At 44.2% G+C, this 24,730-nt stretch overlaps 1 protein-coding gene and 1 pseudogene across 1 annotated transcript in view; one reads left to right on the plus strand and one right to left on the minus strand.

Moving 5' to 3' along the window:
- Nucleotides 1–21,521, minus strand: part of Adam19 (ADAM metallopeptidase domain 19) — an 85,224-nt gene extending 63,703 nt beyond the window's left edge. Inside the window, exons 1-3 of the mRNA XM_026388336.2 lie at nt 21,326–21,521; nt 17,148–17,233; nt 12,472–12,542 (exon numbers count right to left, since the gene is read on the minus strand). Of these exons, the coding sequence (XP_026244121.2) occupies nt 12,472–12,542; nt 17,148–17,233; nt 21,326–21,422 (254 nt within the window). The 5' untranslated portion in view covers nt 21,423–21,521. The remainder of the gene's footprint in view (nt 1–12,471; nt 12,543–17,147; nt 17,234–21,325) is intronic.
- LOC113182417 (large ribosomal subunit protein eL42-like) lies at nt 4,371–4,702 on the plus strand (annotated as a pseudogene).
- Nucleotides 21,522–24,730: the final 3,209 nt, after the last annotated feature.

Raw genomic sequence — 24,730 nt, forward strand, 5'->3', positions numbered from 1 at the left:
TAAACCTTTTCTCCTTAAAAAAGAGAATCAGTAAATGGGATGATATACAACTAGAAAGTTTCTTCATAGCAAAGAAAACAATCCAGAAAGTGAAGAGAGAGCCTGTAGAATCTTTGCCACCTGCACCTCAGATAGAGCATAAATCTCTAGGATATATAAGGAACTCAAAACACACCAAAAAAACAAATAACCCAATCAATAAATGGGCTAAGGAACTGAACAGACACTTCACAGAAGAAATACAACTGGTCGACAAATATATGAAAAAATGTTCAACATCCTAGCAATTAGAGGATTGCATATTAAAACTACACTGAGATTTCATCTCACTTTGGTCAAAATGCCAATTACCAAGAATACAAGTAAACAGTAAATGTTAGTGAGGATATGGGGAGAAAGGTTCACTCTTACATTGCGGATGGGCCTGCAAATTGATACAACCACTCATGAAAGCAGTATGGAGATTCCTTAGAAAACCTGGAATGGAACCACTATTTGACCTAGTTATCCCACTCCTGGGCATATAGCCAAAGGATTTAAAATCAGCATACTATAGTGATGCAGCCACATCAATGTTTATAGCAGCTCAGTTTACAATAGTTAAGCTATGGAATCAACCTAGGTGTCCTTCAACAGATAAATAGATAAAGAAACTCTGGTACATATACACAATGTAATTATAGAATCTGCCAATAAATGGATGGAACTGAGACTATCATACTAAATTAAATAAGCCATCCCAAAAAACCAAAGGTTGAATATTCTCTCTGATATGCAGATGCGGACTCACAATAGCCAGGGTGAGGGAGGAGAGGAGGTTCACCGGATTGGACAGGAGGGAAGGGGGGGGGGATGGGAACGGGAAAGACAATAGAATGAATCAGACATATCTTTTCTATGTTCTTATATGAATATACAATCAGTATAACTCCACATCATGTACATCTAGGCCAGCCTGTACAACCACAAAAATGGGAAGTTATACTTCATGTATGCATAATACATTAAAATATATTTTACTGGCATGAATAACTAAAAAGAACAATTTTTTTTTTAAAAAAAGTATGCCCAAGCTCAACAATTAAACTATTGGTGGAGTTTATGAAAACATGATCTTTCAACAAGAATGGTGGGATATGAACATGTAGAGACACCAAAGACAATTTTCCTTTATCTAGTAAAACACTAGTAAATCCTCCTTGACCTAGTGATTTATTCTATAAGGTAACCCTCTAAAAGTAACATCCAAAGAGTAAAAGTGCATTCAGCCCAGCACTGTTTGTAAAGTTTTTTTTTAAAAAAAGGAAAATCCTGAATATCCATTGATAAGGAGTGATTAAATTTATCATAGCATCTTGGTTACTGCTAAACTGGATGATGCATATGCAGGGATTCACTGTTATTCTCTCTACTCTGTGTTTAATAATTTGATAATTTTTTATAATTATCAAAACTTTGATAATTTTTTGTTGTAAGAATTTTTAAATGTTAATCATGGCATACACATGCAATGTAATACCATACAGCCATTTAAAATGATATGATAAACTGGGCATGGTAGTACACACCTATAATTTCAGCTACTTGGGAGGCTGAGGCAGAAGGATTGCAAGATCTAGGCCAGCCTGGACAACTTAGTGAGACCTTGTTGCAAAATGTTTAAAAAAAAATAAATGAGCCTGCATGTAGCTCAGTAGCAGAGCAATTTCCTAGCATGCAGGTCTTGGGTTCTATCTCAAAGAAAAAAAAGTATGATAAATATACATGGAAATATATCCATAATACACTCTCACACTCAGTCATATAAATGTAAAATGTTACAGCCTTTAGGGAGATACCTGTGAAGTGAGAGGTGCCTTCCTCATAATTTAAAAACATTTTTAACCTATGTGCCAGATGATCTTGCAACTCTACTTTGAAATGCCAATCCTAGAGAAATATTGGAAATGTGTTGAAAGATGCTACACAAGCCTATTATTGCTGCATTATCTGTAATAATAAGAAACCTGAAACCTAACTGTCCATAGAAAAATCAATAAATTTTGATCCATCCATTCACAGCAAACCTACGTCACCATTAAAGAGAATGAAATGGGACTACCAATGTGCCAACATGCAAAGACATCAAAGACAAATAATAAAAAGGTAAAGTATAAAATAACATATAAAGTATGATCTCGTTTATTTCAAAACTGTAACTTTCTTTAGAATTCTAGAGTTTTATTCTGAAAAATTCCAAAAAGTTCTTAGGTCAATCTTTTAAAGTGGTTTAGTAATATCCATGCTATATTTCCAAGTGAAAAAAAAAATATTGGTTTAAAAACTGAGTATGACTCCACTTGGTTAAATATAGATAGGGTTAAAAAAAAAAAATCTAGGTAAAACCTGAAGTTCAAGGCCAATGCCCAGTCACTGGATGTTAGCTATTGTTATCCTAAGGTAAACAGCTGATGATGAAGGGATTCTCAAACTCAAGAACCGCTGGCCTCTTCCAACTCCCCAGCTTCCCTTTGCTCTGACGAGGGTCCATCTGAGGCCAACAGGGCAGTTGACAGCTTCCTCCCATTCATTTTACCCTGGGCTCCCGCTGAAGGGCAGCCAAAGAAATGAGCTAGAGACAAAAGAAATCCATGCACATCCTTCCTGCCTGCACAGGCAGCCCAGGCTGCTGGTCCCTGGAAGGAGATAGAGGCGGAACTGGAGAACAAATCCCAACCTCCTTATCAGACAGTTCAGGGCCTTGCCCAGGGAGGGGCCAGGTGCTGACTCTGCCAAGCGCTCAAAAGAGGTACAGTTTGGCCAACTGGAGAACACTGCTAAGCTGCATTCTTGAGATACAGGTAGGTCAAACTGGGCCTTGCTGGAGAGCAGAAGTGAGTTTCCTCCCAGGGGCAATGGGTTCTAAAGTCACTCTTCTTAATTACATCTGGAAATCAACTCAGGGGAATTCCCTCTTACATCATCCTGAAATGTTTTTCAGACCCTGCAAAATACAAATAATGGTGGCTATAGACTGTGCTCTCATGGTGCACCAGGCACAGTGTCAGTCCTTTAAAAGCATTACATCATTGAAGTCACAGAACATCCTGTGAGGTGGCCACTGATATCCCTAGCATGGGGGTGAAGAAACTAGACTCCCGAAAAGTTACTTAACTTTCACACCTCCAGAGACTGCAAAGAGCCAGGTTCAGATCCACACGTGGATTATGCCACTACTTTACACAAACATTCAAACTCTAACCAGGGCAGGTGAAAAGAAAGGAAAGTGAGATGGTTGAACAAGGAGAAGTAATGCTGATTCTAACCAAGACAGGGCTCAAAGCACACTGAGCCAGGGTGGGACATCTGCGAATAACATCATTACCTGGTTAAGGCCCTTGTATTTTAGAGTCAACCAGACCTGGCTTCACCTCCTGGCTCTGCCCTTTATACCCAGGTGACCTTGAGCAAGTCACACTGCTCTACACTTTGGGGTGCCCATCTGCCAAATAGTGGTACCTATGCCTCATTGGGTGGTCGTCATGATTAGAGGAGGCGCATAAAGATTGCATGACAGTGCCTGTCACACAGGCATGGCTACATCTTGACTACTGCCACCACTGTCATCATTACTGGTATCTGACTATCAATTCTAGTTACTCTCAACCAGAAGTTCCCTATGGGGACTGGGCATCAAGGAACATGACCCGAACTGAGGAAATGTGGATGAGCAATAACCACACAGATTGTTTCTCAATCTGTTTTTCTCTTGTTACTTGCACGCCTGAAGAAAGTACCAAGGGTCACATGTAATTCCTTGCATCACCAAGAGACTTCAGAAAATATTTGTCCTTGACTCAGTATTAATAAAAGTTGGCATGTACTAAAATACTACATGCTAGTGCCGGATAGTAGACTAAGCACATCATAATATGTTATCTCTTAACCACAAACCCTGTGTGTTTTGTTTCCTAGTGTGTTTTGTTTCCTAGGTTTGCTGTGTAATAAAGTACCAGGAAGTTGGTGAATTAAAACAATAGAAAGATTTTTTTTTTTCACAGCTTTGAAGGCAGAAGAATAAAATCAGTATCCCTGGGCAAAAAATCAAGGTGTCAGCAGGGCTGTGCTCCCTCTGGGAGAATCTGTTCCTGCCTCTTCCTGCATCTGGTGGCTGTCAGCATTCCTTGGTTTGTGGCTGCACCACTCCATTCTCTGCCACCATCATTTCTCCTGTCAGTGACCAACTCTCCCTCTGCTTCCCTCATAAACACATTTGTGATTGCATTTAGGGCCCACCCAGATATCTAGGACAATCTTCCTGTGTCAAGATCTTTGACTTAGCCATTTCCATGCCATCCCTTTCTTTCCTTGTCAAGAGCACTCCTGCAAACATGGTGAACGCTCCTAAAACATAGCACAATTTCTGTAAGAAGCATGGCTAGCACTAATCCCACCAAGTGACACACTCCAAGAAGGGTAAGGATTCTCTGCATGTCCAGGGAAAGTGGCATTCTGATAGGAAGCAAAGTGGCTATGGGGGGGCAAACTAAGCTGATGCTCCAAACAATGCTAAAACTCCATAGAAGACAGTGTTGGGGCTCCAGTGTGTCCAACCCAACTGCAGCTCAGAGAGAATGCTGGTTACCAAGAGATGCAGGCTTTTGAACCAGCAAGAGACAATAAGAGAAAGCGCCACATGATCCAGTTCCAAGTCTCCTCATAAAGTTGTTTTACTATGAAGACAATAAAATCTTGAGGCTACGTTAAAAAAAAAAAAAAAACCTCTAATCACACTTACAAAAAACCTTTTTTTTTTTTTTTTAAGGCAATGCCATCACATGTTCCAAGGATTAGAATGTGGATACTTTGCTGGGAGGAAGTGCATTTCTTAACCTACACTATCCTGTCATGAAGGTACTAATGGCAGTTTCCATGCAGAGACAGAATGTATTAAGAGGCAGGCAGACCTTGTTTGACTCCTGGCTTTGTCTGATTTAATTAAACTCCTCATGCTTAAGTTTCCTTATTTATAAAGTATAGATAATAATAATAATTCCTCTTTCAAAGGGTGCCATGAGAATTAAATAGGACATTGTGTCCAGAGGCTTTGCACAGGGGCCAGCTCTCAGTAAATGCTTACCAAAGAGCAAGTATATTATTATGAATCAGATAAAGAAGTAAAACATAGAAGGCAAGTGACTTGCTAAAGACCACCTAGCCAGGAGGCATCAGAGCCTAAAATTAAATATGGGTCTCCCGTGCCTAACTTGTAGCCTATTCCACTCCACAGATAGTCTCTTCATGAGGCAGAGACTTTTTCTATTTTACCACTTCTGCAATGTCCTTTAAACAGAGAGTGTAGAAAGAGCTCTTAAAACCCAGCTGGGACAAAAGCCCCATCTGACATAGATCAGAAAGTGAGGCTAAGGAGGGCCTGACTGGCATGTGGACCAATTCCAATTTGTCTGCCTCTGAGCTCAGTGCTGTGTCCACTGAACCAGGATGCCCCAATCTCAAGTCAGTTCCCCTAAACACAGCTAGGCACCAAGGTTTGCAAAGCGCATGTTTCCATGTGTATAAATATTCATGCAATAAACCATGTCATATATATTCATTAGAGTAGAATACTGCCTTCACAACCTCCAGCTGGGTCTAAAAACCAAGAAGTAGAATTAAACATGCACCATAATTTCATTTCTGCTTCCCCTGCCCCAACCACATCAATGGTCTCCGTGTGTGCTTCTGCCTTGTGTTTTTGTGCAACTGTGTCTCCGAGTATCCATGTCTGTGTTTTCAATGCACATTAGTTTGGGGCTAATGTGCTCATGGCCTTCAGAGTCAACACACCTGTGTTATTTCCATCTGGGATGCTTCCTGACACTTGCTGAGGCAACAGTATAGCAGCACCTCTTCGGATCACCACTACCCCTACTGAGACTGAGTTTCAACAATGGGCCCTAAGAAGGTATATTGTGTTTCCCATGATTTAAAAATAATGCTGTCTTAGTTCATTCAGGCTGCTACTACAGAATGCTATAAACCAGGTGGCTTATAAGCCATGGTTATTTTTCTCACAGTTCCAGGGACTGAGAAGTCCAAGGTCAAGGCCTTGGCCGATTTGATGTCTGATCAGAGTTCACTTTGTGTTTCACACATGGTACTTCTGTCTTTTCCTATGGTAAAAGGGTGAGCCATCTCCCTGGGGTCTCTTTTTCAAGGACTCTAAATCCTATAAGGACACTTGGGCCTCCTACATGAACGACTCACTTTGTAAAGGCACCACATCCTAATAGTATCACACTGGGGGTTAGGATTTCAACAGATGGATTTTCAAGCAATGTGATCACTTAGTCTATTGCAACTAGAAACCCTGTGGATGCAGAGATGTGCTTGAGAACTTGGCTTAGACAGTTACCTCAGACTGTCTAACAATCCATTTGTGCTGAAACTCTAGGGGCTTCATACAAGATGGGAATTATAAATGAAACCAATCTCAATCACCAAAGCCACAGGTGGAAACTTCACCTCCAAGGGGACCACTAGGTCTCTCTAGGGCAAAGTACCTAGCATTGCACTTAGAATTTAAATTCACTCATGCATTCACTGCCTTTAAAGCAGCAGGGTTAATTCCACTCCTGATACTCTCCTCAGAAAAAAAAAAAAAAAAAAAAGTTAGAAGGAAATTTTAGACTTCCACAGGCAACTCCCATCAAATTCTGGTGTCCCCACCCATCCATCCAAGTGTTTCCTCGGCACTGGTCGCCTTGGCTCATACAATCTTGGCTGGAGGGAAAGGGGAGCCCAGCTGTGAGTAGAGTTTGGAAAAACATTTTGAATACTTTGGATCTGCCAAATACTTGGTTAAAGAATGATATCCTTTAATTTCTTAAGCCATGTGTGTTTGAAGTGGAATGTAATCCATACATCTGTGAGTCATTTAAGTGCAAGTCGGTGAAGCATTGGGACTCCATCTAAGCCCTTCTAAGCTTCTCTTTGATTCAGGAAATTGAATTTCGCCAACAACAAATGAAGCTCCTGAGAAGAAAGGGGTGAAATAGAGCTGCCCTTTATCCTAGGTAAGATGTTAGAGTCTCCTGACCCAAGAGGAAGCTGGGAACCTAAGAAGGAGCACCATGCCTGGGTGGTGTTCAGGGTTCTGCTCCATGTCAGCCCCATATTTCTACAGAACTCCTTGGAAGAAAAGTACAGGAATAAGAAGTGGTAATTAATCCATCCTGTCTATTATTGAAAAACTTTCCATCTGCTTATTCTTCCTTTCTTTCTGTAGCATTATACAATCTAAATAGGGTTGAGGCAAAAAGAAGAAAACAGAGAACTAGATCACCCAGGTAATAGTGAAGGACTGTCAATTTTCCAGGCTGTAGCTTGATTTCCAGCATAAGAAAAGCAATCTCCTTTCCCATTGTGTCTCTGAGATATGAAGAAAGATTAAATCAGAAGTCATGGTGGGTATCAAAACCCATAAACCTCTGACTGCTCAAATTCTACCTTGACAATGACTGTTCCCTGTGGGGTTCAGCAAAGAAAAAAAAAACACAAAGGAAAACAAATATCCATTCATATCAGCTAGACTTTTGTAAACAGAACCTCTCTTTAGCTAACTGGACTGGATGAGACCAAAGGACGCCTCTTCCTTCCTTAAGCCAAAACCGAAGTATCCTCTTCTGGACCCAAAGGCAGGCAGTACACCGAAGAGATGAGGGTCCTAGAGTGTGCTTAAGAGACTAACAGAGATACATGGCCACAGGTCCTCTGGCAAAGTCCCCACCCTTTGAACTGTCATTAGCCTACAAAAGTGACCTTGTCATAGAGTGCTCCTGCCAAGCACAGTGTACCCAGCAAGCATCCTGGAAGCGGGGTAACAGTTCAGCATGCCCCCCCCCCTTGGGAAAAAGCCAAGAAACGAGAGGAGAAGGCCAGGGCCCATGCCTCCCCGGAGATGTCTGTCTCCCAGGATGCCAACGCTAAGGAAGGAAGACTCTATCCGTTTCAGCAAACAAGACTTTGTCTGATAGGGTCCCTGGGCTGATAGAGCAGTCTTCAGAACGTGGGAAATGGCACGGAGAAAAAATATTATGGATTTCTGCCTCAAAACTGTGGGTTGTGGAAATAGCAGCCTATCATTTCTGCCCTGTAATTTCCCTCCTGACCCGAAGAGTCCTGAGCTAGTAGTTCATCCCCAACCTCAAGGTCCTGTGGCTTTCGGGTGCGATTTCCCTTCAACCCACTGCCCGCTATCACCAGGGAGGTCACCACAGCTAGAACAAACTTCCTGAGGCAGAGACTTTTTCTATTTTTGCACTTCCACAGTGTCCTTTAAATAGGTAGTGTAGAAAGAGCTCTTAAAACCCAGCTGGGACAAAAGCCCCATCTGACAGATCAGAAAGTGAGGCTAAGGAGGGCCTGACTGGCATGTGGACCAATTCCAATTAGTCTGCCTCTGAGCTCAGTGCTGTGTCCACTGAACCAGGATGCCCCAATCTCAAGTCAGTTCCCCTAAACACAGCTAGGCACCAAGGTTTGCAAAGCGCATGTTTCCATGTGTATAAATATTCATGCAATAAACAATGTCATATATATTCATTAGAGTAGAGTACTGCCTTCACAACCTCCAGCTGGGTCTAAAAACCAAGTAGTAGAATTAAATATGCACCATGATTTCATTTCTGCTTCTCCTGCCCCAACCACATCCACAGTCTCCGTGTGTGCTTCTGCCTTGTGTTTTTGTGCAACTGTGTCTCCGAGTATCCATGTCTGTGTTTTCAATGCATTCCAGGGTAGCCCACTAGTTAACAGTGAATCTTATGGGTGGGAAATAAAAGGAAGAAAATTTCCCACCCATTTCATGTAGCATGGCTACATGGTTTACATGAGCATGCATGAATTTTGCAATTTAGAAATAAGGAGTGAGAAATCACAGCTGCCATTTTCCATGAATTTTGCAGTTTAGAAATAAGGAGTGAGAAATAACAGCTGCCATGTACTTATAAGCGAGGCACGACGTGGGGCCCTTCATCTGCACCACCTAGTTTCATCCTCCCCGTGGCTCTAGGACTGGACTATGCTTATACTCCAGGAGTGGGAACTGAGGCTTTGAAAGAGGACACGCAGTTGTGACATGGCAGAGCCAGGATCTGAATGGAGCACTGTCCACCATGAAGCCACACACACATTTTCCCTAAGAGTTCCTTCCTTCTCGCCTGCACTCAGTAGACAAGGAGTGCATCTCTCTCAGGAATGTCAGCCACTTGTCCCCAGTTGCTTCAAAGCAGAAAACAGGCTGCAGCTGCCTGGCCATGGGAGCTCTGCGGGTCTGCTCCGTCTGCCGAGTCCCCCTCTCCTGGCCCATCCTGCTCCTCCATCCTCACCATTCTTGGCAATGATCTCTCCACGTGTGAATTCCATTAAAGGCTCTCTCACTGCTATTTTGGGCCATGCATTAGCACATAGGCTTTGATTTGATGGGAGAAAGCCAGACACCTCGGGATGATGAAAAAGACACTTGTCCTCTCCCTTACCCCAGAGACCCAGAAACCCCTGCCCATTGCTCTTGAGATGCCTGAAAATCCAGTATATGGAGAAATACTATATGGATCCTGGGGGGGGGGAGGGCGGATAGAAAGCTTCATAATCTACAGGGCCTCTCCCTGAATCGTCCCTCCCACTGTCCACATGGCTTGGATCCAGGGGTCCTCCAGGTCTCTGCTCAAATATCAGTTCAATAAGGACTTCCCTGACCACCAATCATAAGCAATACCCGCCCTGTCCTTATAGACTCTCCAGGGAGCCTGTCCAGTCACCAGCTTGCTCACTGTCTTCCCCAGTTAGGGTGTAAGCACCTTAAAGACAGAACGGTTGTATCCACAGCTTTACCCAGAGTGCCTGTGCTGGGGCCTGGAACTTACGGAGGCATAGTAATGAAAAGAATGAATGAACGGGTGGAGGAGGGTGCAAACCAGAGTCTGACAAATCACTCACAGGGCCTCCTTGTCCCCCAGATGTCACCGTCTTAGAGAAACTTTGACATGCCAGCTTGAAAAATCAGAAAAGCCTCTCCCCCCACCACCACCGTTCCAAAGCTGTTTTGAATCCAGACTCACACGCTCCATGAATGAGAGGGCTTTGGGAAATAAACACAGGAGGAAGTCAGGAAGTCGTGTGCAGTTGGAGTTCCGCTCACTAACACGTGTTCAAAAACAAAAATCCCCATTTGGATGAAAATAGCAGGAAGCCGTCCCCCAGGGACACCTGGTGAGGTCATGCTGCTTGGCTCTGCTGCTTCCATTTTTGTCAACTCTCCTGCTTCTGCCAAATTAAGGAGGCCGGGAACCAACCCCATCCAGCCCCAGGCACACACAGCTGGGCAGCAGGCAAGAGAACCTCACCTGCGGCCTCCTGGAACCTCACTGTGGGCAGTAAATCACGGCAGCGGGGGGTGGGGGGGGGTGGGGGGGTGGGGGGGGGTGGACCACTCTCCTCCCGCCCTCTAAGCCCTTCCTGAGACCACCTCATCCCATCCTCACAACCACCCTGTGAGGCTGGCTTTACTACCCTCGTTTTGTAGATCAGGACACAGAAGTTCCAAAGAATTTGCCAGGTGTGCCAGTGCATGCCTGTAATCCCAGTGACTCCGGAGGCTGAGGCAGGAGAACTGCAAATTGAAAGCCAGCCCCAACAATTTATCTCTAGGTCCTAAGCAATTTAGAGAGACCCTACCTTAAAATGAAAAATAAAAAGGCTGGGGATGTGGCTCAAAAAAAAAAAAAAGAGAGAGAAAAGAAAGAAAGGAATCTGAAGGATGTATCAGTTTGCCCCAGGTCACATTCTGTGAATCTAGAAGGAAGCCAAGAATACAAATAGGCTACCCAAGTCTTATCTCTCTTGTTTTCTTGCTGTGTGACCTTACACAAGTGCCTATCCCTGTCTGAGTCACAGTTTCAATTGCTGCATATAGACTACTGTTTTCAATGTTTTCTAAGGTGTCTTCCTGTTCTAATTCAAAACGGGAGGGAAGAACAAGGTCTCAAGGCCTGAGGTCTCTGCTTGGTTGATCCAACTCTTAAGTCTTTGCCCATAACACCAACACCAGAGGAAGCCTAAGGGCTATACTGGGGGCAGAACAGGCCAGATTAAACTCAGGTGACATTTAGACCCAGAACCAAAGGACTGAAGGACTAAAGCAGGCCCCTGAGAGCTCTCCAGAACAATCCCTGTAAGGGTCTTTTTCCTATAGGACCCCGGGAGACAACCAAAGAGAAGCCCTGGGCAGGGAGGTCCTGCGCCCTCTGGGGATGCAGCCAGCCAGATAGGTTCCAGGAAAATGGGAGAAAAGAAACATTCCACTAAGACAGTAAAAGCCTAGTTACACTCTGGAGGAGAGTAGCAAAAGTAATGGCAATGCCCAGCCCTCTGTCTTCCCGAAGGCCGCCACATCCCAGGGCAGAGGAGAGATGTGAAGGAAGCCTCCTTATCACCCCAACTGCTAAGCTGTACTCGCACCACACTTGGGACACCACTCATCCTCCTCTGCAAGTGTACAGAGAGGCCAAATTTGGAATAAATCATATTGTCCCTTTGCACCCAAGCCAAGCACCATTCCCATCCTCTGGGACATGCAAGGCCCTTCTCCATCCCTTTCTTGGCAGTGATGTATTTGATTACTCATCAGCTTCCAGTGGGGGTTGGAGGCTGCCAAGAGGAGACGGGCAGCTCTCCAAGGCATGCATCCTTATCTTCAATGTCCACGTGGTGGGTGAAAGTGGGACTGTTGGTGAGGAGAGTACAGAGGCCTTCAGAATCCCTCAGGCAAGTAAGGAGAGCCGCTCAGTGGCCAGGCAGACCATGACTAGCCAAGGAAGTTCTGGGTTATGTCTACTCACCCCACAATGATAAAATCAAGACACAACTACGCCTGGCGGCAAATCAGTGTGGAAATGGTTCTGAGCCAGGCACTACCCAAGGTGGATGAGGTTAGGGACCTGGAGGAGCTGGGGCCTAGTGAGGCCAGGAGATTGCAGACAGTGCCCTTATTGGCCAAATCTCAGATGTAAATGTCCCAGGATAGATGGACCAGAGGCGCCCAGTGGCGGCATGCTCTGCCTGGCCGCTCTCTGCTGATTGCCTTCTGTTCCTGCCAAGTGCTAGGCCTGAGCTAGTAAGGCAGCTGCCTCCTACTCATCTCCTCCATTAACCTCACATATACACCAACCAGGGCCTGCAAAGAGCTCCAAGAGGCACCGGAAATATAGCCTAAGAAAGTTCAGGCAAGATGTTAGGAGTCCAGTGATTTCATCTTTCACAGCAAGTCAAGAGACTATACAAAAGCCCTGTCTTGGCAAGATGCTTCCCTACAGGGACAAGGATTGATAGCTTGGTGTCACTCCACTAAGTGCTTCCTTCCCAGTGACACCTGTGTCCTTGTTGACAGAGAAGTTAATTGTTTCATTTCAGACAAAGAAGGAGTCCACTTACTCATTCTTCTCCAGGTCCAGGATCAGTTCTCGCCCCTCGGCCATTACCCTGAGCTCAGCTTTGAGTGGATGCTAAAAGGAACAACAACAACAACAAAATGTTAGTTCCTAAAAGCAGGGACCCTGGCTCCCAGGGACAGCACAGGGTCAGCACAGTGCTCACACATGGATCCACAGGAAGCGAGCAGGAAAAGGTCAATTGCATTTCCAGCCCAAACAAGAACTGACTTCAGTCCCAGAATGACCCAAATCCTTCCCCCATCCGCTTTCTCCTGAGAAGCAAAGGAAAGAATCTACAAGCCAAGATTCTGTGGAGGTGTATGCGTGTGGTCTGGCCAAAGGAAACACAGGAAAGCAAGAACCTCAACAGTAAATTTCCTGGGGAGTCAGCCTTGGAGTCAAGTCCTGGCTCTGACACCTGCACCTATGCAAAACTGGATGTGTCACCAACCCTCCCTACAAAAGATCATTTGAGATTCACAAAGGGCCCATGCACATGAAAATCTGCTCAAAATCATGGGTGAATCATACTCCCACGCACGCTCTAAAATATATGCCATACCTGACATGAAGTCAAAGTGACAGAGATTATCTTAAACCACAAATCCTAATGCAGTAAAATAGGCATTTCGTACCCTAGGACAGGGAATTCAAATTGACACCTACCCTCTGGAAAATAATTTGACTATATGGACCAAGAGTTTTAAAAATGGTTAAGCCATTTGATTCAGTAATATAAGACTGGCTGAAACGAACAGAAGCATAGGCAAAGGTTTGTCCACAAAGATGCTTAGTATGTACAATAATAAATAATGAAATATAACGTAAATGTCCCAAAGTAGAATGTTCAAATAAACAATGACTCATTCATAGGATAGAACACCAGAAAGTCAATGAAAACCGGGATTTTAAGTAATTTTTAAATTACTAAGAAAGTTTACACAATAAGCATTAGGCAAAAGGCTTCAAATTTAACACTGTATATTTTATTTAAATACATTTTTGTAAGATGGGTATGTAAGGTGTGCATGCCTGTAATCCCAGCAACTTAGAAGGCTGAGGCAGGAGGATCACAAGCTAGAGGCCAGCCCCAGGCACCTTGGTGAGAACCTTAGCAACTTATCAAGAGCCTGTCTCAAAATAAAAAGGCTAGGGATGTGGCTCAGTGGCAAAGCACCCCTGGGTTCAACTGCCAATACCAAAAATAAATAAATATGTTTTATAAAAAAGGAGGGGTCACGAAAATAGAAGGAAGGCCAGTGGAGTAGAGGAAGGGGACCAAGGGAAAGGATGAGGGAGGGAAAAGGGAGGTAGTGGCAAATGAAATTGGCCAAGTTTTGTGCATGTTCAAATATGTCACAATGTGTCCTACTTTTATATATAATTACAATGCCCCAATTAAAAATTAGTTAAAAACAAAATAAGCAAAAAAATACTTAGGGATATATATATATATATATATATATATATATTATACTTTTATAAAGAGAAAAGGTAGAGAGAAATAAACCTAAAGATGACCATAGTTACTCTAAGCAGTGGGATCATGAGTTAACTTTAATTTCTTTTGTACTTCTTTCCATATATTTATAATTGCTTATATCATTTAAGAATAGAAAATTTCAAATACATTTGAAAGTTAAATCATAATAAATCTACATCATAATGAATCTTGAAGTGCTTCAACATTTCAAGTCAAGGCTATTGAACTTTCCTTGAAGAAATAATCTTTTAAAAAGTTTAAAAAAAACATTCATGTGTTTATAATAGTAAATATTCTTTGGGATTTATTTATACAGGGGTGCTTTACCACTGAGCTCCATCCCCAGCTCTTTTATATTTTTATTTTGAGACAGGGTCTCACTAAGTTGCTGAGGCTGGCCTACAATTTGTGATCCCCCTGCCTCAACCTCCTGAGTTGCTGGGAGTGACACCAGGTGTCACATGTTAGAGTTTTCTAACTTGGAACCAAGGAACTGATAAATTCTTAAAGTCCCTTCAATCCACAAACATCCTTATGGAGCTCCTACCCCTTTTAAGGGTGACTCTAACTTAGTTCTGGCATCTCTGAGAAAGTGGGTCGCCTGTTCTGTCACCTCTGGTTAGGCACCTGCATTTTTCTAGCACATTCTTTCTTCTCCCCATTAGGGTCCAGCATCCCTGATGAACTCTGAATGTTCCAATACTGACTCTTGGGCAACCTACCTATTGCCTAATTAATCCTATTACCTCATTTTAAGAAGGGACATTGCAAACCCTGGGGCAGGAAGCTGGGGGATATGTTTGCCCAATCACTTTCTCTAAAAGATTCACCTCTCCATTTCTGCCACCTTGATTCAGCTTTGCCAGCACCTATTCTGGTAGCAAGGTCCTTTGCCACTTTTACTCCAGGGAACTCCAGAGCAAGTGCCCTGCCCAATCACACTGAGCACCAGGGATGCAGCCCCACGTGAGCATTTAAGAAAGAGCACACAGCGACAGAGCTGTGGCAGTTATCCAAGAGGTAGACAATCACATGAAGCCCACGTAAAAAAAGACTGTTGGCACACTCGCAGCACTATCACCTCTCCCCCAAAGAGACGCGAGCTGCCCCATGAGTACTAAAACTTATTTTTATATGGGGAATCCAAAAACAATTCTCTCTGCTCTGGAAGGTGCTTAGACACTGATACTTAAAATAAGATGTTCCTTGTTTCCAGGGGACATTTGAAACAAAAACAATGAAACTACATTTTGAGGATCTATGAAGCTTCCCTGTCCAGCCCTCCTGACCAGCTCTGTGCTGGGGAGGGGCAGCATCAGCTCTCCCAGGAACCCTAGGGAGTTGACCCTCTGTCAAAATTGCCCAAGGGAAGGGTCAAAAGTCCTTTGTGTTTAGGGCTAGACTAAATAGATCTTCAGCTCTGTAAGTTATTGGAAACCTGACCTATATGTTTATATGCACCTTAAAATCCTGCAGAGCATTTAGTATCTCAGAGTCTAACTGATGTTTAGCAAATGAATGAAATGCATAATAGAATAAGAGACCTGAATGAAATCCAGCTTTGATTTCCTCTCTCTCTCCCTCCCTCTCTCTCTCTCTCCCTCTCTCCCTCCATCCCTCCTTCTCTCTGACATTCATTCAACAAATATTTATGGAGCCGAGCACTGTGCTCACTGTTCCCTCAGAACACAATAGCCCACGTTCTGGGCAGACAATGGTTGGGAACAAAGACAGGATTTGGTCCTCTGCTTTGTTCCTCAGCCCTTCCTGAGGATGCCTGGCATCTCACATCTGGAAGGAACAAAGAAGCCTCTATAAAAAGTATCAGATCCATTCCTCAGGCAATAATGGTGGGTTGAAATATCCAAGATCTGAATTCTTAAAAATAATCTGCTCTAGGATAGCCATTCATTAATTTGTCTAGATTTGTTCCTGAAATTATTTTCAGCCTTTCCTACTTTTTGACAAAATGATTTGCTGCTTTTAATCCAAAATGTCCTTGCTTTTATCTGCCCTAAGTTTTTCATTGTGAGTTCCCCCTAATAAACCCAAGTGGAGCATTTGGGGACATGTGTGTACCACTCTCACTATAACTTAGAGAATTCTAGGCATTTCTCCTCTCCACTCAGTTTCCAGACTCAAAAGCCACAATGTCTGAAGTCTTTCCTGATGCATCCCTCTCCTGCTATCATCTTGCTTCTAAGTGCTGATAAATCACACACCGTTTGAACCCAGGGCTCCTAGAAGCCAGTCCCTGTCTCCAGTTTTCTTCCTGCTTATTCCCTCTAAGATGCATTTTATAAATGAGGAAGCTCAAGTTCTTTAGAAGATCACATAGCAGGCTACTGCCATATAACAAGAACATCTTCCTTTCTGCTCTTCATGTCTCACTTTCAGCAGTGAACCGCAGAACCAGAAACAATGTCCTAGACACACAGGTCCCAATATTTTCAGTTTTATTCCCAATCACCTTGATAAAGCGTCCACATTTTGCTGGTGTTCTGGCCCAAGGAGACTATAGGATTTTAACATACATTTCTCTGGCCTAGGTCCAGCCCTGCTTCTTATTAAAAATAGTTTAGATCCAGGATAGTAGCAAAAACCTGTAATCTCAGCTACTCAGGAGGCTGAACCAGGAGGATCACAGATTTGAGGCTGACCTGGGCAATTTACCAAGGCCCTTTCTCAAAATCACATTTTTTTTTAAAGGGCTGCAAATAGAGCTCAGTGATAGAGCACTTGTCTAGCATGTGTGAGACGCTGGTTCAATCACCAGCACCCACACACACAAAAAAGGAAGATTAGGAGTTTAGATTAGCCCTTTTCTATCCAAGCCCATAATCCTGTTAACAAAACAAAGCACCATTATGCAAAGAAAAAATTAAAATAATAGCATTTAATATATTCCAATCAAAAGTGATTTCCATGACACTATTACATTTGCACTTTTTTTGTGTCAGCATTAGTGTGAATTTTCATTTTTCTCAACTAATAGCATTTGGAATTTTCTAGAAGTTTGTCATCCAATGAAGGAAAGTCCCATTGAAGATATCCAAAACCAACCCAGAGAGGATCAAGTGAGAAAAGCAGAACCAGTGGTAATGACTGGGCCTCCAAGAGCGCTTAGTAAGTGGCCCCAAGCCTCACAGAGTTGTCAACTCCTGCCCCTGAAGATGAGAGCTAGAGACTCTTACCTTTTCTTTCATGGGACTTTCTGAAGTCTTCCACTGAGGTATTATGAGTTCATGCTGTAGCTGGGGGCTGCCTTCCGCACTTCCTCCTGCCAATACAAGATGCAGAACCATGGGAAGCCGCCCCTCCTTACCTTAGCCAAGCCATACTGTACTTTCTGTGACAACTACTGCCACCTGGAGAGAACTCTGCAGGGGGTCTTCAGAAGACCCGCTGGTTGCAGGTTCTTGATAATCCTCCGGGGCTGTGGACTCTTCCAGGTGTTGGTTATAAAGGGGTGAACAGGACAAACAAGGTCTTTGTACTCACCAAATCTACCTTACAGAGGTGAGAGACAGAAAAGGAATAAACACTGTGGTGCTAAGTGCCCTGAAGAAAATAAAATAAGGACATGGAATAGAGACACCTGGTACGTATTTGAGACAGAGGGGGAAGTGTCCCCAGGAGAGCAATCCCCCCAGCTAGTGCAATGCCTGGGCAGAAATGGACTTGGCCTAAGGAATGAGAAGGTAGAGGTGGCTAGAGAGTGAAAGGAAGTCAGTAAGAGAGGGGTCAGCAAGACATTGCGGGTCTGATAAATGGAAAGCCATGGGAAGTGCCTGGATCTTATTATAAATAGACGTGGAAGGCAATGATGTTTTAAACACAGTGCAATCTGATCTGTATTAGGTTTAAAAAGATCACTCTGTCTGCTGAGTGGGAGAATGGGAGTGGGGGGATGGGGAAGCATGGAGGGGCTGGGAGTAGAAGCAGGAAGGAGGCTGGAGACTAGCAGGAGCCCTGGTGAGGGATGACAGTGGCTCAGACTTGAATGACATCAGTGGAGAGGAATGAAGTGGTGGGATTCTGGGTATAAACTAGAGGTTAAACTCAAGGGTATTGTTCCCACTGAGCTTTGGTTTTCTCGTTGAGGATAATGATACCCACCTGCCCATCTCACAATGTTTGTGGGGGAAAGTCAATGTGAAATTCCTTTTCCACTGGAGAGAAATCACATGTAACTTGAGCTTCCTAATGGCAAGTTTGCATATGTATTTTACTTCCTACTCAACAAATCATTCTCACGCCAACCCTGAGAAGTAGACAGCAGTATTTCTAGATTGCAAGAAGGGGAATTGAAATTACAAGGTAGAGATATTCAAGGGGAAGAGCAGATATTAAACACGGGTTCCAGATTATCTTAATGAAATGAAAATTTCCTAAGACCTAAGCAAATTAGTCTCAAGAAGAAGCTAAGCCCAAAGGACTTCTGGGGATGGGGGTAAAGGCTCCAAAACTATTCATTCTAAACCAACCCTATCAATTACGTAGAATGTAATGAGTGATATAAAAGATGGCTGTAGTTCCATTAGAGTTGTAGGATGGATTATGATTGATTATTATCTTTCCTTTCAGATTACTGAGATGATATACTTGCAATCAAATATATCATAATGGTGGAATGAGATGAATATCATTACCCTAGGTACATGTATGAAGACACGAATGGTATGACTCTACATTGTGTACAATCAGAGAAATGAAAAGATTGTGCTCCATTTGGGTATTATGAACTGAAATGCATTCTGCTGTCATGTGTAAGAAATTAGAATAAAAAAATTTAAAAATCATAAAAAATAATTTATTCAACTAGCATTAGCTTTCTAACACAAGTAAAAAATCAGAAGCAACATATTACCAAATATTTTTTGAGTTCTTGACTATGTGCTGGGTACTATGCTAAGTGCTTAATACTCATGGGGGGGGGAAGACAGGCACAATCCCTATCCTAAGTCTAGATTATTTAAACAAAAAGGAATTATATGATATTTAATGGAATATTTAAAGGCACTAAATGATATTTATCACATCTTTTTCTAACAATCAAAAAGTTGGTACAAACTTGGAAACAAGGCAAGGAGAAAGCAGAACTCTCTCTAGTGTCAGATTGGAGCCCTCCCATGGATTACTGACTTATCTAAAAGAATGTACCTTTGACTTTTTATTCACTATTGACTAAAAGCCTATACTCTATAAAGATACATATGAACTACAGTTTTCTCTTGGGAAGATACAAGTGATTTTGCCATGGTAGAAAGATGACCAAGAATTACGGTTATTTTATGCTTGGGGCATCCACCACTTCTGTATCTGTCTTAGCCACAAGATTTCAACACTCTTTCTCCAATACCTTTATGACCCTGTTACTGTAATTCTCCTTTCCACCAACTTTACCCTCCTATTCATTGCCTTATTAATGAAATGAGTACATCTGTGCCACATTTTTATGGGAGTCCAGTTTCTAACTTTTTGAAAATTATATTTCTGCAATCTCTTGATGGAATTTGTAGTCATAAAAAGTATGTTGTTGTTGTTGTTCAGCATGATGGAGCATGCCTATAATCCCAGCAAATGTAGAAGCTGAGGCAGGAAGATGGCAAGTTTGAGGCTAGCCTCAGCAAGTTCGCAAGACCCTCAGCATCTTAGTGAGACCCTGTGTCAAAATTTAAATAAAAATGAAAAGGTGTAGGAATGTAGTTCTGTGTTAAAGCATGGGTTCAATCCCCAGTACCAAAAAAGAAAAGAAAAAAATAGCTGTAGTTTGGGAGAATGTAATGATTTGGAAAATGCTTGTAATTTGAAGTGAAAACTGCAAGACACAAAACTTTATGGTACGATTCCAATGTTATCAATATATATTTTTAGGCAACCAAAGAAGACAATAGGGAAAAACAAAAATATTAATAGCAATTGTGAATTGGGGATTGCATGTCATTTTATTTATTTTCCACTTTTTATTACTTCCCAGGTTATTGGACAGCTAAGGTCTGTGAGGACTCAGACTCAGAGCACTGGCTTTCCTGTCCTTTCTGCCTGCTTTTCTCCTGCAAGAAGCACAGACTCATGCCTCCTACTGGACTTCAAAATCAGATACGAATAGAACCTAGTTCCCTCTTTCTCAAGAAGACCCTAACCATGGAGAAATTATGGAATTTCTCATTTCTTGGACTTACCGTGAAACCCCAGGGCCATGATTTCCCTTTTGGCACAAGAGCTTTAAAAGGCGGTTCCATCCGCCCGCAGACGCGGGGGAGGACCTTGGGATCTCGCATTGCAAGCTCCGCACGGTCCCCGCCAGCACAGCCTCCTTGCTCTACCTCGGCTGAGAATGCAGCCTGTCCAGGCCCCACCCGGCCCGCTCTCTCTTGGTTTAAAAACGCTGACAGTTGGTCCTGCAAGCGTTGGTCTGGAGTCTGCCCAGCCAGTCTGCGGCGGCGGCAGAGTGAGGGCTAAGGTTTCTGGGGTCATAAAGAGAACACGGTCACCGCCCCCGGGGAGCGCCTCTGAGATCGATCCAGAGAAAGAGTGATGTCTGGGAAACTAGTTGTGAGAACAGTAGAGTTCCCCGAACATCAAAGCTTTACGCATTGAGTCCAATCCCTTTACTTTACAGAAGGGGAAACTGAGGCCGGGTGAGATCGGATAGGATGGAAAGAGAGCCCTGGTTTCCAGCCAGCACAACCTCAATCTGTGGCGGAGCTATGGGCAAGTCCTTCCCTTTTGTGGGCCTCAGTTTCTCATCCGTGTAAGGGGTGAGCTGGACTTGACCTTTATTCAGTAGGGTGGTGGGGTTGTTCAATGGTTATCGCCAGTTCCAGGGTCTGCACATCACCACAGGCGAGACACCCAGCGAGACACCTTACCAGCAAGTCCCGGGGGCATTTTATTTTCTCCCACCCGCGTGCGCCTGGCACAGTGCATGGTGCCAGGGGGCTGCTCTCCAGGCCGCGTGGGCAGACGGTTGGGATGCTGGAGCATGGCCAGGGCACTGGACACTAGAGACAGGCGGAGCGAGGATGAGGGACCATGAGAAAAGAGGAGAGATCAGGAGAGCAGCGGAAAGAGAAGCCAAAAGCAGAAAAACAGAGGAAGGAGAAAGAGAGGGAAAGGCAAGCCAGCGAGAGGACCGGCTGTTTTCTGCTAGCGCCAGGTCTCCCCGATCTCCACTACCTCCCGGGGGTCACCAAGTGGAAACAAAGCCTGGAATCCTAGGCTTGGGGCGGCCGAGGCGCAGGCCCCGGGGAGTTGCAAGGGGGGAGCAGAAATCGCGGTCCCGATGCTCCGGGGACCGGGGAGACTCCCAAGTCCCTGAGCCACGCAGCCCACCCTCCTCCATCACCCCCAACGCCCCGCCACTTACTTCTCGTCCATCCCAGCTCCCGAGCCGCCCGCGGCCGGAGCAGCTGCAGAGCCAGAGCCAGCAAGCAGAGCCGGGCGGCGCCCGCGCCCCCGGGCATGGTGACGGCTGCCCCTCGCTCTCCGTGCTCACACGCCCTCTGCCATGCCTGCCCCCGGCCCAGCGGCAGTGGCTGCGCGTCTGGAACCGACCGCTCGCCTAAAAGCCTCGGCTCCCGGCTCCCAGCCCTCTGCCGAGACGCTCCGCCCCCAGCCCCGCGGGGCTCGGCCAAGGGGATGGAGGAGGGGAGGCACGGCCAGGAGGGGGCTTTGGGACTGGCCAGGGGAGGAGCCGACGAAACCCCTGGGGAGCCAGGTTGACCCAGGTGAAGGGGACTTCCGCTAGGGTCACCCGAGCCCAAGGAGGAGATGGATTCACGGTGGATGCGGCCTGGGGAGAGTCGGGGGGGGGCTTGGGTTTGTTAAGAGTAAAACTAGACCCCTCGTTGCATCGCGGTCGGTTGACTCAGTCCTGCACTGTGCTGTGGGTGACAGGCAGCGGACCCAGCGCGGTGCGCCCCCCCTCCCCCGCCCCCGGCCGCCACCCTTGGAGGCAGGCTCCTAAAGAGTTAACCCAACCACTAGGCACGGAGAACTAAGTGCTATATGGAGTTGTTTTCTTAGCAGGACACAAATCAAGGAGCCAGCCATTTCTTCTGGCTGGGGGAGGGGGGTAAAGATCAGGAATCCCAAGGGGAAGACATCTGAGCTCCGGAGGAGGAGAAATGGAACACTAGGCGGAAGCACCAGACTGGACGAACTGCTGGGGCCAGAAAGCCCAAGGACCTTGGAGGGGCAGGGGGCAGAATTCCCCATGGTGAGGGTAAAGGGTTTGGGATGAAATAGAAGATGAGACCCAAAATAGCGACCATCACTTACTGACTACTTATCTCTAGAATGAGAAAATCACAGCTAGGAGTATCAGACCCTACCCTCAGCACCTTATGTATACTAATTTAACATGATAAAGGCCTGTTATTTTTTCTTTCCATATGTTTATTGTAATTGTACACAATGATGGGATTTGTTGTTACTTATTCATACATGCACACAATATAACAATATAGTTTGGCCAACATCACTCCCCAGCACTTCCCCCCTCCCTCTCCTCCTCCCATTCCCTCCTTGCCTCTACTGACCTGCCTTTGATTTTTCATTAGATTCCCTACCCCCCACTTCTTTTCCCTTTTCCTCTTTAGCTTCCACTTATGAGAGAAAACATGTGACCCTTGACCTTCTGAGTTTGGTTTATTTTCCTTAACATAATGGTCTCAAGTTCCATCCATTTTCCTGCATATGACATAATTTGACTTTTCTTTATGGTTGAATAAGACTCCATTGTGTGTATATAACACATTTTCTTTATCCATTCATCTGCTAATGCTTCCATAGTTAGGTTATTGTGAATTGTGCTGCTACAAACATGGGTATGCAAGCATCACTGTGGTATAGTGACTTTAATTCTTTAGGGTGAATACCAAGGAGGGGTACCAAGGAGGGGTTCAAATGGTGGTTCCATGTAAAGGTTTGTTATTGGCCTTTATATGTACTAGGGATACTGCATACTTTATCTCTTAATTAATTCACTAATCCTATAGAGTAGGATTAATGAATTAATTAAGAGTATTATCCCTGTTTAAAAATGAGAAAATCAAACCTGAGAGGCTAACTAAGTGAGGGTCTGGATTCAAACCCAGATCTTTACAACTTCAGGATCCAAAGTAACCCACCTTATTTTGCCATGGAGAAACTGATAACCAGAGAAAAGTGATTTGTCTAAGATCCTTTAGCAAAGCTCAGTTCTAAAAATGAGGCCCCAGACATCCTATGAATCTGTTCCTTCCACTGAGCCTCATTGATCAAGCCCAGATTTGTACAGTTGAACAAAATGTTATGTGTTAGGAAGACCAAAGGACTCCTGAAAACCATGATAGGTGTGTCAAAGCCTGCCTATGGTTCCCCAGGAGGAAAATAAAACATGTAGTTCTGGTCATTGGTGTGGATAAGACTGTATAAGTCTCATCCAGCTGTCATAATAAAATATCACAGACAGTGGCTTAAACAGCAGAAATTATTATCTCACAGTTCTGGAGGCTTGAAGTCTCAAGTTCCAAGTGGAGTCAGAGTTGGTTTCTGGTGAGGCTTCTCTTCCTGCCTTGTAGATGGCTGACTTCTCACTGTGTCCTCACATGGACTCTCCATATGTGCAGAGAAAGCACGGTTTGGTGTCTCTTCCTCTTCTTTTAAGGAGTGCTAGCCTAGCAGGACCTCACTCTTCTGAACTTATGTAACCTTATAGACCTTATCTCCAAATATAGTCACATTTAGGGGTTAGGGTCTTGCTAAGTTGCCTCAGCTGGCCTCAAATTTGCAAAACACCTGCCTCAGGTGAGTAGTACACCACCACTCCTGGCAAAAGTCCACTATTTCTTAAAGCTCTTCAATCTCTTTGGCTGGATGGTCTGCCCTCGGGTCCACTGGCACAACAGTGTCATCCGCACAGTCCTAAGCAGTGGACTCCCTCCCATAGCTCTTTGCCATAGCCCTGCCCCTGAAGTACTGGACCCAAAGAAGAGAGGGTCCAACTTATAGAACAGCCTTGCTCTTTGGGCCCATGGAGGGAGTGGCAGCACAGTTGATCTCTGAAATGCCTTAAGGGTCATTCTTCCTTTTTCTTTTTTTGGGGGGTGGGGGTACTGGGGATTAAACCCAGGACACTTCACCTCTGAGCTATATCTCCAACCCGTTTTTATTTTTTATTTTGGTATAGGATATCACTACATTGCTGAGGCTGGCCTTGAACTTGCAATCCTCCTACCTCAGCCTTTCTGAGTCACTGGGATTATTGGCAGGTGCCATTCTTGAAGGATAAAGCAAGTTCAAAGCCTAAAAGATCTATTGCCCTGTCCTGTAGAATTCCAGAATTCCGAGAGCTTTTCTTTATTTCATCCTGATTCTGTTCCCTTTGATCCAAACTGGTAGTGTCTTTGCTTGTACAATCCTATCCCAACGCCTGACTTCTGCTAAAAATGGAGTTAATCTTACAGAGCAATTTTTCAGCCACAATCTTGGTGTTCACTCCACAATATGCTTTCTCATCTTTTACAATATGAATGGGCTGAAATTTTCAAGTTCTGGTTCTTCTGGGCTTGGCAATTCCTTCACTGTATATCCCCTCTCCCACATTTTGCACAAGCATCCAGGAGAAACCAGGCTACACCTTCAACTCTTTGTTTAGGAATCTCTGAAACTAAATACATGTCTAAATTTGTCAAGTCCTTTGCCACTTTATAACAAGGGTCACCTTTCCTCTATTTTTTTTTTAAATTTTAGTTGTTGATAGACCTTTATTTTATTTATTTATATGCAG

The sequence above is a fragment of the Urocitellus parryii genome, chromosome 1 (assembly GCF_045843805.1).
Source record: "Urocitellus parryii isolate mUroPar1 chromosome 1, mUroPar1.hap1, whole genome shotgun sequence".
In the NCBI taxonomy this organism is placed as follows: domain Eukaryota; kingdom Metazoa; phylum Chordata; class Mammalia; order Rodentia; family Sciuridae; genus Urocitellus; species Urocitellus parryii.